A 19,386-nucleotide genomic window follows, 5' to 3' on the forward strand; every position below is an offset into this window, starting at 1 on the left:
AGGATCATGTGCAGTAGGCACAGAGTGACAAGCAGGATCACAACCTTGGACTTCAGTAAGAGCAGATTTTCAGGGTACCTGCTTGGTAGGTCACCATGGGTTAAAGCCCTAGAGGGGAGAGGATTCCAGGGAAGCTGGTCACTGTTCAAGGATGACCTCCTTCAAGCCCAGAAGCAATGCATCCCAACAGAGGGAAGCAGGCAAGAATGCCAGAAGGCCTGCATGAATGAACTAGGAGCTTATAAACCATTAGGTGTAAAAAAGAAAGTCAGCAGAAGGTGGATGCAAGGACAGGTGGGCTGGAAGGAGTATGAAGAAGTTGTTGTCAGGGATCAGATTAGGAAAGCAAAAGCCCAGATTGAATTAAATCTGGCCAGGGACATCAAGGATAACAAGAAAAACTTCTACAGGTATGAAGTCATCAAAGGAAGAATAAAATCTGGGCCCTCTCCAGTAGGAAACCTGGTCAGACAGGATATGGAGAAGGCTGAGGTACGTTTTTTGTCTCAGTCTTAACTGGCAAGGGCTCTGACCACACCACCCAAGTTGCAGAAGGCAAAGGCAGGGAATGGGAGAAGGAAGATCCACCCACTGTAGGAAGAAGAGCAGGTTCGAGAGACCATCTGAAGAACCTCAACTTATACAAGCCTATGGAACCTGACATCCATCTGCAGATCCTGAGGGAACTGGCAGATCAAATTGTAAAGCCACTTTCCATCACTTTCCATGGCACGCTGGTGCAGTTCCCAGTGCCCGGAAAAGGGGAAATGTAATCCCCTTTATCAGAAAGAGAAAGGAAGATTTGTGGAATTGCAGGCCAGTCAGTCTCACTTCTGTGCTAGGCAGAATCATAGATGAGATCCTCCTGAAGGCTCTGTTGAAGCACATGGAAAATGTGGGGGTGTTTGCTGGTAACCATCATGGTTTCATCCAGTGCAAAGGAGCCTACACAGATTTGTTGGCCTTTTACAATGGGGTCACAGTGTCAGTGGACAAGGGGAGAAAACTGACATCATATACCTGGACTTGTGCAAAATGTTCAACACTGGCCTGCTTGACATCCTGGTCTCTAAATTGGAAGGACAGGGATTTGATAGATGGACTACTTGGTGGATAAGGAATTGTCTGGACGGTCACATTCAGAGAGTTGTGATCAACAGTTCAGTATCCAAATGGAGGCCAGTGACAAGTGGTGTTCCTCAAGGGTTGGTTCTGGGAGCAGTGCTGTTTAACATCATTGGGATTGAAGGCATCCTCAGAAAGTTTGATGATGACACCAAGCTGTGTGGTGTGGTCAACACACTGGAGGGAAGGGATGCCATCCATCAGGACTTTGGCAGGCTTGAGAGCCCATGCCAAAATCATGAAGTTAAATAAGGGCAAGTGCAGGGACAGGGCAGGTGGGTCAGGGCAATTCTGAGCACAAATACAGTCTGAGTGGGGAAGGGATTGAGAACAGTCTTGAGGAGAAGGACTTGGGGGTGTCAGTTGATGAGAAGCTCAACAGGAGTTGGCAATGTGAATTTGCAGCCCGGAAACCCAACTATATCCTGGGCTGCAGCAAAAGAAACATGGGGAGAATCGCCTCCCTCAGCCTGCTGCCCCTCTTGAGACCCCACCTGGAGCACTATTGTCCAGTTCTGGGACCCTGAGCAGCAGGGACATGGAACTGTTGGAGAAAGTCCAGAGGAGGGCCACAAAGGTGATCAAAGGGCTGGAGAACCCTCCCCCATGAAGACAGGCTGAGAGAGTTGGGTTTGTTCAGCCTGAAAAAGAGAAGGCTTCAGGGAGAGCTTGTAGCAGCCCTTCCAATACCTGAAGGGTCTGCAGCTGGGGAGGGACATTTTACAGGCAATAGGACAAGGGGTAATGACATTAAAGTGGAAGAGGGTATATTTAGGTTAGATATTAGAAGCACTTCTTCTCTAGCAGGGTGGTGAGACACTGGCACAGGTTGGCCAGAGGAACTGTGACTGCCTGTTGCCTGGAAGTGGTCAAGGCCAGGTTAAATGGGGCTTTGAGCAGCCTGTCTAGTTGGAGGTGTCCCTGCCCATGAAGGGGAGTTGAAGCTTGATGATGTTTAAGGTTGCAATGCAAACCATTCTATGACTTGATTTGCCACTGGTCACGGCATGGAACTCATTCCTAGTTCCTAATTCTCTATACTGCATTTATAAAGAAAATCTTTAAATGTCAGTAAGAGAGACCATTATAGTGGCTACTGAAAGTGTAATATCTGCCTTTATCTTGGTTTTGGTTTTGTTTGTTTTTTTTTTAAATTTTTATTTTATTTTTTTAATTGGGGAATATATTTATGTTTTTGATATATCTGCTTTTCCATGTGTTACATTTTTGTAGTTGCTGGAACCTAGGTTCTCTCTCCTTCCCTCCCCCTCTGCCAGTCAAGTTTTGTCCTTTGTGAGCTCTCTAGCTCAGTGTATCTTTGGTTACACTTTTCTGTTCATTTTCCCTTCCAGCTTCAAAGAGTGAACAGTTAAGAGACAACTCCTTCTATAGTTTGTTGCAATCTGGTCTTGTCCTCCCAATTGTCTCCCAGGCTCATGTTTTTGTCTCAGGGAAGCATTATCTAATCACTGTGCTGCTGTAATTGGTATCTTATTTCTCTAGAAGTTTAGTATATTAAGTTTTAGAACACTATTTTTTTTCATTCTTTGTCATTGTTCTTAAATTGAGATTTTGTAGCAACAAATAACATTTTGTTTTTTAACTGAAATTCTGATTTGTTTCTAAAAATTATTTAGTATTTGATTCCTTTCCAGAAATACAGTTAAGGAATAGATGATAATCTAAAACAAGTCACTGTATGTAAACTAGTAGTTTTGTTTTCAGTGGTGGCCTATCGTCTGCTTGCTGTACTAGGATAATTTGTGGAGGCCTCAGTAATTCCAGTTCACTTTGATATTCTGCTCCTGTCCATGTGTGATTATTCTTTTCGCTGCTCTATAGACTTTTGGCCTCCTTGAAGTGTTAAAATTACCTTAAGCCATCTGATCTTCCAAAAAACAGAGGGACTACACAGCTTTAAAAATTAACAAGTTTGTTGCAGAGTATTTACTATAACCTCAGCTGGTAGTTAGACGTGTTTGTCTAATGAAAAATTAGAATATAAATTTCTGCAAGGAGTTGGGAGGAAAGTTTAAAAGACTGAAAGAGTGGAAAAGTACGCTGCAGAAAGTGTTAATCCAGGGAATAAGTAAAATAAAGGAATTCTGAATGGCTTGTGAGGCGCTGTATAATACCGCATTTGACTAGCATTTGAGATACAGATATAATTATTCTGTGTTTTAGATGGGCTTAAAATTTCTCATCTGATTTCTTACAGAGCTGATCCTTTATCCAACATGGTTCTTACTTTCTCTACTAAAGAAGATGCCATTGCCTTTGCTGAAAAAAATGGTATGTACTGGGTGTGACAGATTCAGCTTTCTATAGGCAACCTTGATCTTAAAGTATTAACAACAGAAAAAGTAGAGGGTTGGTTACTTTTCCTCTATTCCACAAAACTGGTAGACCATTAGTGCTCTACTTGAGGAGGAGAAACAGGGGAGCAGTAGTTCTGAGGGTGCTGAAGACTTTGAATCTAGGCCTTCCACTTTCTTCCAGCTTTTAGCATTACTTTGGCAATCCTTTCGCAAGTATCTGTGTTTTAAATGAGAACTGAGCCTTGCTCAGGTATATGTTCTGGAGGAAAATTAATATTACTTTCTCTTTTTCACCTGAGAACTTCAGAAATCTGAGGTAAACTGTCTTCCTGCCTGCCCCATCTGATGTGTTTTGTAGTGAAATAGCACTGAATAAAAATCGTGCAACATTTTTGCCCAAAACACAACATCTGAGGATGGTCTGAAGTCAAAGCAAGGAGTTGTAACTGGATGAAGTTAAAAGTCTAGCCTCTTGACCTGAGCTCTGTCCAACATCACTGATATGATTGTTTAAAGACATACAGCTTTAATAACAAGGATGGAGATTTTCTCTGGTGACCAGTCATGATTATTTAGGTGATAAGGGTGTTCTTCCAGAAACAATGAAATCTGCTTTCTATCCACTTGGCTGGTACTGCAGGGTTTGGGGCAAGAATATCCTCCCCCAGTATTGTGGTCCATTATAAAAGTGACTTCTCTCTGTCATGAGTAAGTGAAGGTCCCTGACTCAAGAAGACACCTCCAGAACATGAAACTTCATCATATATGGTGCCCTCTTGCCATCCAAAACTAGATCTCACTAAATTTGTAGATTTTGTATAGCTGTGGCAGACCAAGTAATTGTGCTGTCATCAATCTTAGTTGGAGGCACTCGGCTTCTCTCTATCTAAGTGTATATAAAGATGAGGCAATAACTTGGGGCTGTAGATTGCCTTCCAGCATCCCAGTGCCTTAGTTAGGTGTTATAATGCTGAATGTTGCAATACTGAAGTTTGTCTCTGGATCTAGTTTTGTCTGTTTACTCAAGTTTATATTTTTAATCAGAACAGTAGGCAAAAGCCAATAGTCTCACAGATGGGAAGAATACATTATTAAAGCCTCTGTTCCAGAATTTCTTGCAGAGAATAGTTAACTTGGAAATTAACATTGCTTCAGCCTAATAAACCTGAAAAAAATGTTTGCATGACACTTGTGAATACACAAAATTGAAGCACAGTGACATGACAACTCGTGTATTTTACAAAACATGTTTTGATGTGTAGATATATCTTTCATGCTTTCTGTTAACATCTTAAAAGTAAAAAATCAGATATATGTTAAACCTTTTAGAATTTGTCAAGTTTTAAGACTAAGGAAGAAAAATATCATCTTATTAGTGTCAGTTAGAACCTCATATTTAATGACTCCTAGCCTCGGCTTAAGTATCTCAACTTTGAGTGAAATGTTGCAGCTAAAGAGACCAAACTTTGGAATACTGAGTGCTGCCCTGGCAACTTTCCAGGCACCTGGAGGCTGCAGCAAATTTGCATTTTGATTTACATAAACACTGATGTTTCCACCTCCTCTTTTCTGACATTTTTTAGCATTTTTCTTGCTTAACTATCACGTAATTTACTTGTCTGCTATCACGTTATTCCCTTTTCTTTTACTCCTAATTTTTAATGTTCTTAAAAGAATGTTAAATCTTTAACTCCTTTCCAGTGATGAAGTTTTTTCATAGCACCATAGAATGGTTTGCATTGGAAGGGACCTTCTAGTTCCAACCCTTCATGGACGGAGGCGCCTCCCACTAGACCAATTTGCTCAAGGCTTCATCCAACCTGGCCTTGTTCTTATTTTGCTTTTCCTTTCTTTGATCTTCTCAGCCTTTTTTTTTCTAGCTTTTTAAGGGCTCCATTTCTTCTAATGTTTGGGGCTGATCAGTACGCAGTTTTTTTGTTCATGTTTCCTTATTTTAATGATTTTGCCCAGTGTACACAGAGCCTTAGTGTTTCTGTGATGCTCTGGAGTTGTGAAGCCATTAGCCTGCAGGACAGTCAGTATTCTGTGTTGAGCTTTTCACAGATGACTGTCAAGTGTCTTGCATGAGTAAAGAAAGTGGAAGTGGTAGTATGGTGAAGTTATATCGAATGGTTGTGGCATACATATTTATAGCATTTCAGTATTCTCTGCTGCCCACTACAAATGCAAAAACAAGGGGATGCCAGTGTGGAGAAAAAGATAATAAGGCTTTAAGTTGCATTTGCTCTATATTGTATGGTGAGAATATTTAGAATTCTTTGTTTCTTGTCTCTCCCCACCATTTCCTTTGTAACCTCCAGGCTGGCGCTATGATGTTGAAGTGAAGAAGATTCCAAAACCTAAATCCAAGTCCTATGGTGCAAACTTTTCTTGGAACAAAAGAACAAGGGTGTCTACAAAATAGGTTGGAATTGGCTGTCTGACTGTGAATGAAGTCAGCTGTGCTGTATTTATAGTCCATGTATAATACATCTCTTAATCTCCTAATAAATTTGACCTTTAAACTACAGATGCATCTTGTGATGTCTATTTAAAATGTTTTTGATGTCTTCAGTTGAACCTGTTACAAACTTGCCTATAAATAGAGGAGATTTGGAGTGTTCTGACTTCTAAAAAATTGCTGTACTAGGAATATATCAAAAGGAATGTTTGAAATCAGCTGCAACTTTAAAGATCGTGGTTTCTCTTTGATGGTAATTTTGTATTCATTATCTTGTTTAAACTTATCAGCCTTGCATAGACAACTTCCCCCAGTAGAAGCTGTTTTTTTTTCTTTGTGTTTCTATACAAGAGATTTTCAACTGAAGAGTAAAGTATGTTATATTAAACTTAACATTTGACTATAACTTAGACTATTATGTACAAAATATATGCTGTATAACATTATGGCTGCCAAAATTGCTGTTGTCCAGAAGCACTCTATGGCTGGAATAGAAAGCACTGTGTTTGTTGGATACGGCGGAAGTTGAATGCAAAAGATTCAGATGACAATCGTTTCTCTGTGATGTTCTTCAAAAGTGAAACTAAGCTAGTTAAATATTCACAGATTAAGTCAGAAGAGTCTCAGGTGCCTTACTGAGCATCAGCATATACTAATTATATAATTACAGTTGTGTTGGGTTTTTTTCTTTGCTAGTTACATGATAATCTGCATTGAGGTTTTCTGTTGCCTAACAAGAGGATGATAATACTTCAGCCTTAACATGGAATATATACCCTAAACTCCATTTGTCATACATGACATTAAATCATTAATTATATTAGTGCACAATATTGTGTTTGGAATACTGGGTTGTATATCTATGGCTTTTGATTTACTAACTTTATTTTCTTGCTTAACAGATTGATATATCAGCATATTATCAGTGAAATATAAACAAATTGGGGAAGGGTATAACTTTTTCATGTGCAGCTGAGAGTTCTCTGTCAACCGTCACAAAAGGAACAGTTGAGAGAGCTTTCTCCATATAAAGAATAGTGTAAGTGCTTTGCACTGAATTCAAGCTAAAAGAAGGAATAAACCTACCTTCTGTTGTACAGATTTGATTATATTGTTGTTTCAGGTCTACGCAGCTGCCCTGTATGCTGACTGACATTTGTTTAAGGCAGTGGTTCTGACCCAGTTTTATTTAATCAACGAATTGGCTAATTTCGCTATTTTCATGCCAAAGAGAAGAACTGTTTCTCTAATTCATCTTCCTACTGAATTTTGAATTCTGTGATGTGTCTGAAGTCCTCCAGGAACCTCCAAAGGGCACCAAATTGGAATCTCAGTTTTCCAGAATCTACTGTGTCTTTGTATTCCAGCTAAACTTAATATGTTGATCTTACTAAGGAGACAGTAATTAAATAAGCAGTTTGGTTTGGGAGGTGTTTTTCTGTTTTTTGCAAGCCAAGAGCAGCAAGATCTTAACTGGTCATCAAGCTTAATAAGATAGCAGTGAACATTAAAATTGTAAAGCACTTGGATATCTAATTCAGCAGGGTACACAGCTTGATTTTTGGAATTACGTAGTGCAGGGAAATAACAGATATTACAGACTTAACATTTTCCTTGAACACACAATATATGAAATGATTATATGTTTATCTACACATCCTGTAACTAGAATCAGTTTCTCCCAGAGCACAATTTGGAGTTTTTTTGAGAGCTCTTCTATCCCCTTCCCATGTAAGGAAGGTTTTTTTTTGTTTTTGTTTGTTTGTTTGTTTGTTTGATTTATTTGTTTGTTTGTTTTTTAAATGTGTATGTTTGTTATGAGTCTGTAGAGTAAACCCCACCTTGAAATCTTTAAGTTGTGTTTGAGCCCAGACCTTCTTCTGATCACTTTCTTTAGATTTTTTTTATCATGTAGAATGGCTTCTTAAGAATGAGCATGCTGACAGTGTAGGAGGGTTAGTTATCATCCCCTGCAGTCTTCAGACTGAAGTAAGAAGGTTGAGTGCAAGATCTTGCAGAAGACAAAAGGTTGGTGCCAAAATGAATGTATTTTAGAGATCAGAAAAATCTATTAGGTGCTAAATTTTGTTCTCCTTTCATTAGTTCATTAGAATACTGCAGCACTAGGCTTTATCTGTAATTGTGCTGGTGATGTGACCATCTTTATGTACCTTCCGAAGCCAGTGTTTCATGGGTGAACTTCAGCTCCTGTCTAGTCTGTAGTGTGTTATGACAGGTAAAATTGCTCCCAAATCTAGAATATGTCAAAAGACACAACAAGTAAAATGCTTAATTGATTTTTTTAGTATCCTCAACCATTCATCTGCAAATGGAAATCTAGAAAGAGTTTCTGAAAACTCAAGACTAATTCAAATGCTGAATGAGATAAGAGATTCATCCTGGTGGTTGATGTAGCTGTGCTGCATCCAGCTGATTAAACCTTTTCTTGAAAGTAATCTCAAACCTCTGGAAGTATCAAAATCATTAATGGGAGAAAAGTTTAAAGCTCCCAAACAAATATAATATGTTCAAAAAGTTAGTGGATGAGCATCATCGTGGGAGTCTGCTACAGACCACCCAACCTGGATGAAGTGGTGGATAAGGCACTTTATAGACAGTTGGGTAGGGTCTCATGGTCCCTACACCTCTTGTTCTCATGGGGGACTCAAACTTCCCAGATACCTGCTGGAAGTACAATACAGCAGAGGGGGTACAGTCCCAAAGGTTCCTAGAATGTGTAGGAGATAACTACTTGTCACAGGAGCCAACAAGGGGAAGCCCACTCCTGGACCTGATGTTTGTTAATAGAAAAGGTCTTGTGGGGGATGTAGTGGTTGAAGGCTGTTTTTGGCAAAGGGACCATGAAGTGATCCAAGTTTTTGATCTTCAGTGAAGCAAGGAGGGCGGTCTCCAGAACTGCCACCTTGGGCTTCAGGAGAGCAGACTTTTATCTCTCCAGACCATGGCTGAGAGAGTCCCTTGGGAGGAAGTTCTGGAGGATGTAGGGGCCCAGGAAGGCTGGGCATACTTTAAGGATGTTTTCTTAAAGGTGCAGGAGCTGACCATCCCCAAGTCATGGAGGACAAGCTGATGAGGAGGGAGGCCGGCCTGGCTGAACAGAGAGCTTGGGCTGGAACTCAAACAAGGATAAAGTTTATGGTCTTTGGAAGAGAGGACAGGCAACTTATGAGAATTACAAAGAGATGTGAAGATGTGTAGAGAGAAAATTAGAAGGGCCAAGGCCCAAATGGAACTAAAGATGGCCACTGTGGTGAAAAATTACATAAATGTTTCTATGAATACATCAACAAGAAAACAGCTAGAGAGAATCTCTTTTATTAGATACAGAGGGAAACTCAGTGACCAAGGTTCAAGAAAAGGCTGAGGTATTTAATACTTTCTTTGCATCAGTCTTTAATAGGAGGACTAGTTGTTCCGTGAGCAAGCAGTCCCTCAAGGTAGAAGACAGAGACGGGGAACAGATTAGGCCCTATGTAATCCTTGAGGACATGGTTATGGACGTGCTTCATAAGCTAGGCACTCACAAGTCAATGGGGACAGATGGGTTACACCCTAGCGTGCTCAGAGAGTTGGCAGATGTGGTTGCCAAGCCTCTCTCCATCATCTTTTAGAGGTCCTGTTGGACTGGAGACTGGCAAATGTGACACCCATCTTCAAGAAAGGCCAGAAAGAGACCTGTCAGTCTCACTTCAGTGCCAGGGAAGGTCATGGAATGGATAATATCAAGAGCCATGATAGATCAGTTAAAGGTCAACCAGACAATCAGGCCCAGTCATCACGGGTTCACGGAAGGCAGATCCTGCTTGAGAAACCTGATCTCCTTCTATGACAAGGTGACCTGCTTAGGGGATGAGGGAAAGGCTGTTGACAACCTGGACTTCACTAAAACCTTGGACACTGTCCCCCATAACAACCTCATGGAAAAGCTGGCTGCCCGTGGCTTGCATGGGCATAAACTCTGCTGAGTTAAACACTGGCTGGATGGCTGGGCCCAAGGAGTTGTGGTCAGTGGAGTTAAATCCTGCTGGCAGCCAGTCATTAGTGGTGTCCCCCAGGGCTCAGTGCTGGGGCCACTGCTATTTAACATCTTCATTCATGATCTTGATCAGGGGACTGAATGCACCCTCTGTAAGTCGGCAGATGACACCAAGCTGGGAGGGAGTATCAGTCTGCTGGATGGTAGAAAGGCTTTACAGAGGGACCTGGAGAGACTGGATTGTTGGCCTGAGACCAACTGTGTGAAATCCAATAGGGCCAAGTGTTGGGTCCTGCATTTTGGTCACAACAACCCCAGGCAACACTACAGGCTTGGAGAAGAGTGGATGGAAATCTGTCTAGCAGAAAAAGACCTTGGTCCTTGACTAGCAGAACTAGGGAAGTAATCCTGACCCTGTACTCAGTATTGGTGAGGCTGTCTCACCAGCTACATGTCACAATGTGATTTGGATTATGACTGTCAAGTCTGGGTGAAATTTTCTTCTTTTAAGGAAGAAGTAACATAATTCTCTTTTTCCTCCCTTGTGCTACTACTTTAACTTCCGTCAGCTCTACAAGGTATATGGCACAGATATTTTTTAAAATGTCTCTTCTCCATGTGAAAAATTTGGTACACAGGTTTTGAAGTGTTGGCTTCTCTAGTGCTGTTCTTTCTGTTTAAAACCAGGAATGTTTTCGTGAAATTTTAACTTCTGTAATAACTACTCCTTTTGGGTTTTTTTCCTTTTGTATTTTCCCCTTCCTGCTAGTATTTATTTCAGGTTCCTTGGAACGAACTCTGTTCTGTTAAATGTATATATGTTTATTTCATATATATGTTTCTATTTCATAGAATTGCGGAGTGCTTTGGATTAGAAGGGACCTTAAAGATCATCTAATACCAACCCCACTTCATGGTCAGGGACACCTCTCACTAGACTGGGCTGGTCAAAGCCCCATTTAACCTGGTCTTGAATACTTCCAGGGATAGAGCAGCCACAACTGAGCAACCTGTGCCAGTGTCTCATCACCCTGCCAATGAAGAATTACTTGCAAATATCCAACCTAAATCTCCCCTCTTCCACTTTAAAGCCATTTTCCCTTGTCCCATCAGTACACGTGCCTGTAGAAGTCCCTCCCCAGCTTTTCTGTAGCCCCTTCAGGTACTGTAAGGTCACTATAAGGTCTCCCTGGCTGAAACACCCCAGCTCTCTCAGCCTGTCTTCATAGGGCAGGTGCTCCAGTGTGCTCATCATCTTTGTGAGCCTCCTCTGAACTCATTTTGCAGGTCCATGAGCCACAGGAAAGCAAAACCCAAACAAACCCAATTTACCTGTCTTCTGAACTCTCAGAATGAATGGGTGGGTGCAAGGAAGATGGAGCTGGACTCTTCTCAGTAGTTCCCAGTGACAGGATGAGGGGCAACAGGCACAAGCTGGAACACAGGAAGTTCCATTTAAACATACGAAAAAACTTGTTTACTCTGAGGGTGACAAGGCACTGGAACAGGCTGCCCAGGGAGGTTGTGGAGTCCCCTTCTCTGGAGATATTCAAAATCCCCCTGGATGCATTCCTGTGTAATGTGCTCCAGGTGACCCTGCTTTAGGGGGAGAGTTGGACTAGGTGATCTCTAGAGATCCCTTCCAATTTGATAATTCTATGATTCTGTGACTCCCTACAAAACTTGAGTCGCTACCTGCAAATTCGTGAGTGCATTTTGCATAGTTCCCTTGTGACACTTGCAAGAGCCAAGTTGTTTTGAAAACTGGCCCATTCATACTTCCAATGAACAAATTTTTTTACTATAACAAAGTCTCTGAAACTTCCAAAAATACTGTAATGGAACCTAGAGACTGTCAGGAAACTAAAAGTACAGTTTCAAATTTCTAGCACTATATTTCTTACCTGTGCAGTTTGATGGATAATTTTAAAACAAATCAGAATATTAAGTGATTCAATGAAATGGAAAAATTAATTACCCCTATCTGCGAAGTTTTGTCATGTCGTGGAAAAGAAAAAGATGATTTGGACTAATTTTAGTTTTTGCCCTTTATTTCACACCAGAAACTTAGCTCCCTCTTGCCAGAGATACAGTTATCTAACCTTATGGTCATTCCAACATATTTTGTTATTCCAAAAAGAAAGCAGAAGTAAACAAATATGAAATAAGAACAACAACAACAGCAAAATGTAGACAGGTGTATAGTAAGTTATAATATGTATGGCATAGCAGCTTTCTTTGGTAAGTTCCCAGTCTTATTCCTACATTCTGTGAGTAATTTATTTTTAATTGGTACTTCATTAATGCTGGATTTTATTGCCAACATCACAAGATTTCTGAAATAAATGTGCCTACAGCAACTTGATGGAATAAAATTAAACAAAACAAAATTATTCTGAAATTTTAAAAAATGTAGATTTCCATTAGAATTAAAATATCAGTTCTTCATGTCTATGTTCATTATGAGGTAAGCTAGAAAGGTCTCTGTCTTGAACCCTTAGTGCACTGAAAATATGAATGAAAACCTTTTTGTGCAAGTTGATTAGAATAAAGACAGTCTTATGCATCTCAAAGGAATTAAAATTTGAAACAGTGTAACTATTGTCTGTGGACTAAATATTATGCTTAAAACTCTCTACTTGAATAACATGTCACAGGTTTGGGGGTGGTTTTTTGTTTGTTCTGTTTATTCAGGCTTTTTGGGGGCGGGGGATTTCCCTAAAAAAAAGGTCTATGTAAATAGTGCTGGGAACAGATGATACAGAAAGTTATGTCAATTTGGCTATTTTAGATGTAATTCACTCTCATGTTCTTCCAAGGAGTGGATAAATAGAGGGACACTGATTCAAGTGGTCCATTTGTACTTTTATGTAGAGGACTTTCAGAAAGATCCCTTCTCAAGTTACAGGAAGAGGCAGCAATATACTTAAGTATCTTTTGTTTGAGGAGCAAATCTGTATGGTGAAATTAGATTTTCAGTCTACAGGCGAGAGAACTGAGGGTGAGTATGGTAGTGTACTCTAAAATCACAAGTGGTGCAGAGAATAGTATATAATTATTCGCTGTTTTTTCACAAAAGAGGCAGATCAACAAACTCAAGAGGGTACAACCTAAAAATAAATGAGTACATCGTCACATAGCAGATTTTGAAATTCATCAGCAACATTTTTCAACTACAAAAAGTAACTTCAGACTGGCTGAGAATATTAGAATCGCAGAATACTTTGGGTTGGAAGGGACCTTAACGACCACCTAGTTCCAACACCCCTGCCCTGGGCAGGGACACCTCCCACTAGAGCAGGTTGCTCCAAGCCCCATCCAACCTGGCCTTGAACACTTCCAGGGAGGTGGCAGCTGCAGTTCGTCTGGGCAACTTGTGCCAGTGTCTCACCACCCTCACAGTGAAGAATTTCTTCCTAATGTCTAATCTAAATCTATCCTCTTCCTGTTTAAAACTGTTGACCCTAATCTTATCACTACATGCCCTAAAAAGTCCCTCTCCAGCTTTCTTTTAGGCAATAAATACAAGAAATGAAAGCAATAGAATTTTGCATTAAGCATAAACCAGTAAAATTCAGAAAACTCTGTTGAGCTAAAGGCTGCTGACAGCTGGGAAAGGATATCCTTGAAGGAGACCATTTTTTGTGGTCCTATTTTTGCAGTCACTATAAGCCATTGCCAAACCCCTGTTTGTTCAGGTAGATAGACTGATCTGGCACAGAAGGCTGTTCTCAGTACTACTTGCCAGTGTGGTGCTCAAACATTTCATGCTATTTCGTTTTTCAATGCTTTGTGATTAATTAAATATGTTCTTTAGAGTGAAGAAATTACCACAATTGCCACTTTGAAGAGGTTTACTGCTGACCATTGTGATCTTCAGCAATCATCAGATCTTTCAAATCAGGTTATGCTACTCAGATACCTACAGCTAAATTCCATAGGTTCAATAGTATTGTCTAAGACTGCAGAAATGTTTAAATCAAGATTCAATATCTTCATATATGTACAGTTTAACCTCCTAAAACCTCCCAGTAAAACATTGGCTTGACTTGATTCTTTAAAAGTTATCACTAAGAAGTGAATAAGACTTGTGGCTATAATTACTGGAAAATATTTTACTCCCTCTGTATTAGGTAGAGAATGGAGAAAATTCTTAGCATGTCTTTTAAGCTAAGCCATTGTGTTTTAGCATGCCTTGGTTGTCTATTACAAGAATATGTGTGCAAAGTCATGGTGAGTCTACTGATGAGTTTTCTAACTGAATGCAAGCTTCTCTTTGCTGTCTTCTGCCTTAACCAGTAAGGGAAATGAAACATCAAACTGAGAAATACTATAAATCTAAAACCAGAACATATTGCTTATTAACAGTAGTGCTTAATAAATTCTCTGCTTACTACAGCAACTTTTCTGATCCGTTCTTGTATGTTTCACGCTTTTGGTTTACATAAGATCTGATATTGTTGCCAAATAGTTGTTTTTGTCAAAAATACAAAACCACTCAGAAATTAAGCTTGTTTTTTGCTTTCTTTCCCTTTTCCCCACTTGACCACTTCTGTTACTTCACTTGGGATGTCTGCACAGCAGTTGAGAAAACATTTTTGAGTTATACACTTGAATGGGGAAATGTTGCAGTTACAGTGCCCCTCTACGTTGAAGACTGTCTTATTCATAAATCTATTGCATGAGAAATTCAAGTTTCAGCTTTCTCACTGGCAATGCAGATCTCTAGTTTATTATTGGGATACTGATAGCCAAGTTCCTTTACATGTCAACATCCTAAAAAATAACCTTCAAATATATAAAATATCCAATAAGCAGAAGAGACATAAAAATCTCATTTATAACAAATTAATAAGCTTCACTGAGACACTGTAAAACAAACTACTACTTCAACTAACTAAGTTTTCTTTAATTTCCCCTTTCACAATCCTTAGTTTGCAACTGCTTGTTGCAACTATATGTAAACCAGAACTTGGGAATAAGGTATATTTTCCTTCAAAAGGCAGTACTGAACCACAGCAGTGAGAATGTGCAGTAACAAGTCCATGAGCTGCAGTTGTGCAAGTGTAATAATTATGTAAGCAAAACAATTTAAAGAAAATTATTTTTAATAATTAGGCTGTAAAAAAAAAAAAAAAAAAAAAAAAAAAAAAAAAAAGCAAAACGTGTCCCTGTAAATATCCAAATTTTTAAAATAACAGTAACAAGCCATCACTGTAATTTGATCTAAAGCTGCAAGTGGAGCCAGTACAACCACCTTTAGGTTCTTACAACCACATGTATGACTATAAAAGAAGACTCATTAAACTACTCTCACCTCCACTGTAAACTCCTGAAGTTCAGTCATCAATACTACTCTTCATGTCTCAGAGATAATATCAGTAGACTATCATCTGAGAGATGTTGAAACTGCTAAAATATGTATCTCTATATCTGAATCTCCTTGCTTTGTGCAGTTTAAGATCAAGTTACAGACATATTATTATTTTGTCATGCAACTTCTGGGGTATTTTTTCTGCCACCTTTGAAAATGATGTCTGAAGCATCCACCTCACTGCTAAGAATGTCTAAGAAATGGGGGGGTTTTTTACTTTTTTTTGGATTCAGACTTGTTTAGGTTTAACATCAAAGTCCATCCTATGTTTCAAGATTTTGTATACTTTCTGAAGGAGACATAGATGCTACCAGTGAGTGCAATAAAGGAGTAGAGAGAGGTGTACTCATTTCTCTTGATGTGGGCTCAAAACTAGCATCATCACTTCCCATCAATGCCTGCCTTCCGGTTTCAGAATGACTAAGAAACACAAGCAAGAGAAATTGCAGAACCCATATTTGAACTTAAGCCTTTGTCTTCCTGAAGAGAGCCAAGAGAAGACCTTGGAAAACAATATAGGAATCTTGTTTCAGGAAGGGGAGATGACTGACTACCTGAAATACTTTGAAAGAGCTGAGATCTTTTTCAGTTCCTCCCCTGCCTGTTTGCTATCCACTGGAAGGCAGGTTATGAGGAAAAGCAGGTAATAAGTACAATTAGCACTTCTGCTGAATTTTACATGTTAGAACAAGGTAGAAAATAATCAGCACCTGGCTCCCCTGTTCACCAATCACAGTGTGTGTGTTAGGAAATTGTCTCAATACCAGGTTTTGCTTCTTGCCTCCTTTTCCCACACTACATGATGGCTTATCTTCAAAGCATTCCCATTTCACTATCTTCAGACAATTCTGTTTTGCAGGTGGAAGGCAGCTTTTTGTTTTTCCTCAACTTTGATCATAACCATATGGTCTTTCATACGTGATCAAGGTCTCTTTCCAGGATCACCATTCATTTTTCTCCAGACAATTTCTCTTACCAATTCTCTATAGGAAAAAAAACAATCAACAGCTTAAACAAAAATTGATGTGGTTGGGAGTATTTTGGATTTGAGACAGAAACAGTTGTATGTTGCCAGGGACATGGATCCATGGCCTGGCCTGGGGATGAGTGTTATCAGGTATGAGTTCTTATCTCAGAGGAATGTTAACCTAAGACACAAATATCCATAATAAAAAACAAATGGTGTCACAGAAACAAAAATCCAGTTCTTACTGGCTCCTGTTGGGCTTTTTATTCTTTTTTTTTTATTCTTTTATTCTCCATAGGCATTGCCTTCAAGAGTCACAGTCATTGAGTGATGTGGTTATATTTTCTTCATCCTGGTGCTACATTTTCTGGAGTTTGGAATTTCTTTTTTGGTGAGTAGGTTTAGCATCCCACATCTGTGCACTTAAATGACTTTCACTGTCTCCTTAGGGCATACAATGGCAGAGTGTAGCCAACTGTCTCATCTGTGATTAGAATTGCTAGTCATGTCTAGGTGCTTAACTCTTTTTATCTGTGGCATATCATTAATCATGTAATGGGAACGTCAAAAAGGTTTTTTTTAAGGCTTCATTTTGCTCTTTTTTAACCTGTTAGAGTCTTGTTGTTTGAGTTGTCAGTGATGTAAAAAGTTCTCAGAATAATAGCAGCTTAGAAATATTCTGTAAATAATTAAGTACTGTTGGGAAATGTTGAGTTGTTCGAATCACTGTGATTTGTGGGAAAATTCTGGCTTAAATAAACATTCATTTTGAAATATTTTGAAGCCAGACATACCTTCAGATTAAAGCCACTGAACTTGTATGTGAGTAGCCAATAGCAGGAAAGTACAGTTTCTGGAAAGGCAGTCAAGAGACTGACACCTGCTGCTGGTACATCCCAGGTGAGTTCCCTGTTAGGCTGAGGAATTCCTCTCCTTTGTGCTGACTCAGGTAAAACCCAGTTGATATGGCACAAAATAGGACTGCTTCAAAGCAGTGGCTGAAGCAAGCAGTCCAGGTGCAGTTAGGGTATACTCATTTCATTCATGAGTGTCCCAGGCCCTAATGTCTTATTTGGAGCCAGAACTTCAGTCTGGATCTTAAGGCTCCTAGGTAGCTGCTCTTACAGTTATTTGCTCTACTTTGTTTCTCTGGTGCTCTTTTCTTTTTTTCTTTGCAAGGAACTTCAAAAGTTCCATGTTTTATTCCCAGGCAAGATCCTCAGGGCTAATATTTTCCCACCCACTTCTAGTTAATTTAGAGTATCTTCTTTGCTAGATCATAAACAGAATACGCTGCTTCTCAAATATGTGCAATTTTTGACTTACTGTGAAAAACAAATATAATTTCTAATGCCATCTTGTGGAATAGAATTCACAAAGTTTGTATTTCAGAGAAAGAATCAGTAAAATTTGCTTTAATTTTAGAGAAATCCCTGGCCAATAATAAGCCTGAATCAGACTAAGTACCGTTACAAGACTAAGTATCAGTCATGTGCCATTGGGCATGGCTGTTTCTCTTGGAGCAAGATTTTGCCTTTGTTATATTCAAGAATTTCTGGCCTAGCATCCTGGTGAAGAGACTGAAACATTCTAGCATGTCTGGTGGAAGGATCCTGTAACAGTTCATGTAAGTCTCTTGTAACAGCCTTCATCTACAGTAGTGCTGATGAAAAAAATGCAATCCTGTGTTCATCCAAATAAGCTTTTCTGAGACCTTCCCTGAGACCTGCAGTCTGATCAAGGATTTGGGTCCTTTATACTTAACTTAGTAGTGATTCATCCAGCTTGCTAAAGTCTTGACAAAAATTGTTTTGTGTTTACTCAAAAGTTATTGAAAACTTCCTTTCTAGCATCATAGGTGAAGTGGATAGGGACTGTTTTTTGAACATTAATTTTATTTTTTAAATAATCTTTGTGTCAATATAGGATCTTTTATAAATACTTTAATTCTGCTTCTTGAAAACCTAATCTTAATTCTCCAGCAAGATTTCTCTGTAAAATATTTTTAGCTTTCCATGTCAATATCTTAATTACCGTAAAAGAAGTCTTCACATATATTATAACACTTTGATGAACTGCATCTTATGAAAATATTCACAACCTGATTGAGGTGGCTGGCATCATTGAAAGAGTGAAAGAACAAGCCATTTCACAAGTAGTGCTGTAGATTTTCTCCCAAAACAAATTCGTATATATAGCTGACTCAGATACACTACATTAACAGATAGTTAAATGAGAACCTTCTTCCCAATCAGATAAAGATTTACTCTATGAAAGCTTCTGCAACTTCTTTTGGAAAAATTCCCATCTTTGGAGTATGCACTATGCCACCTGTTTATGCATTTATGAAACATTGCTCCCTGCGGTACAAGTCTGGATTGTATGCTTATTTTGATAAAGTGGTAATTTTCAGTCAGACACTAAGCAATTACCACCTGCCACTGAAGTAATTTCCAAAAGCAAAATACAAGTGACCTTTTCTCTCTCCTTTGAATTATTTCCACAAGTTAACTTTTCATTCTATTGTACACATCTTCAAATTTATAAGTGGAGGAGATACCTGAGACTCCACTTGAAGACCATCTAGTAGATCAGGATTAAGTGTTCTGACTGAGCATGTATGACATAATAACAATAGGTGAAGGTTTGTTGCACAAATAGGTTTTATAAAACATCAACCTTAGGAGAAGCAGCAGTTTGGTCTCCTCCGAGTAAGTGTTTACATATTTCACAGTTGTTACCTTGCAAATACTAATCCAGTGATAGGAAGAGATGCTTACCAACTGGCTAAATAAAGACTGAAATGCTGCTTAATCAAATAAGATTATGTTCAAGTGTTTCCCTAAGGGTGTCAAATGGTCTGATGTCTGTATGCTGTTAACCAGGACTCTATTCTCACTACATCCCATCCAATTTTGTGCACAGCTGACCTGTAATTCCAAATAGATGCTACTCACTCAGTAACAAATAAGGATATATGGATGCTTTTTTCTTTTAAGGAATCTACATAACTCTGCTCAGTGAATGGATATCATATTAGCTCCAGCAGGGTGGTTCACATGGGTTTTCCAAGACTGACCATTTCTTGAATTACAGATCTGTTCTGCTCAGTCAGTATGTTTAACAGAGAATTCACAATACAGG

The 19,386-nt window shown here is 39.2% G+C and overlaps 1 protein-coding gene across 1 annotated transcript in view; it reads left to right on the forward strand.

Moving 5' to 3' along the window:
- Window positions 1-5,973, forward strand: part of NDUFS4 (NADH:ubiquinone oxidoreductase subunit S4) — a 45,951-nt gene extending 39,978 nt beyond the window's left edge. Inside the window, exons 4-5 of the mRNA XM_071731881.1 lie at window positions 3,344-3,417; window positions 5,765-5,973. Of these exons, the coding sequence (XP_071587982.1) occupies window positions 3,344-3,417; window positions 5,765-5,868 (178 nt within the window). The 3' untranslated portion in view covers window positions 5,869-5,973. The remainder of the gene's footprint in view (window positions 1-3,343; window positions 3,418-5,764) is intronic.
- The last annotated feature ends 13,413 nt before the right edge of the window (window positions 5,974-19,386 follow it).

The sequence above is a fragment of the Heliangelus exortis genome, chromosome Z (assembly GCF_036169615.1).
Source record: "Heliangelus exortis chromosome Z, bHelExo1.hap1, whole genome shotgun sequence".
NCBI classification, from domain to species: Eukaryota; Metazoa; Chordata; class Aves; order Apodiformes; family Trochilidae; genus Heliangelus; species Heliangelus exortis.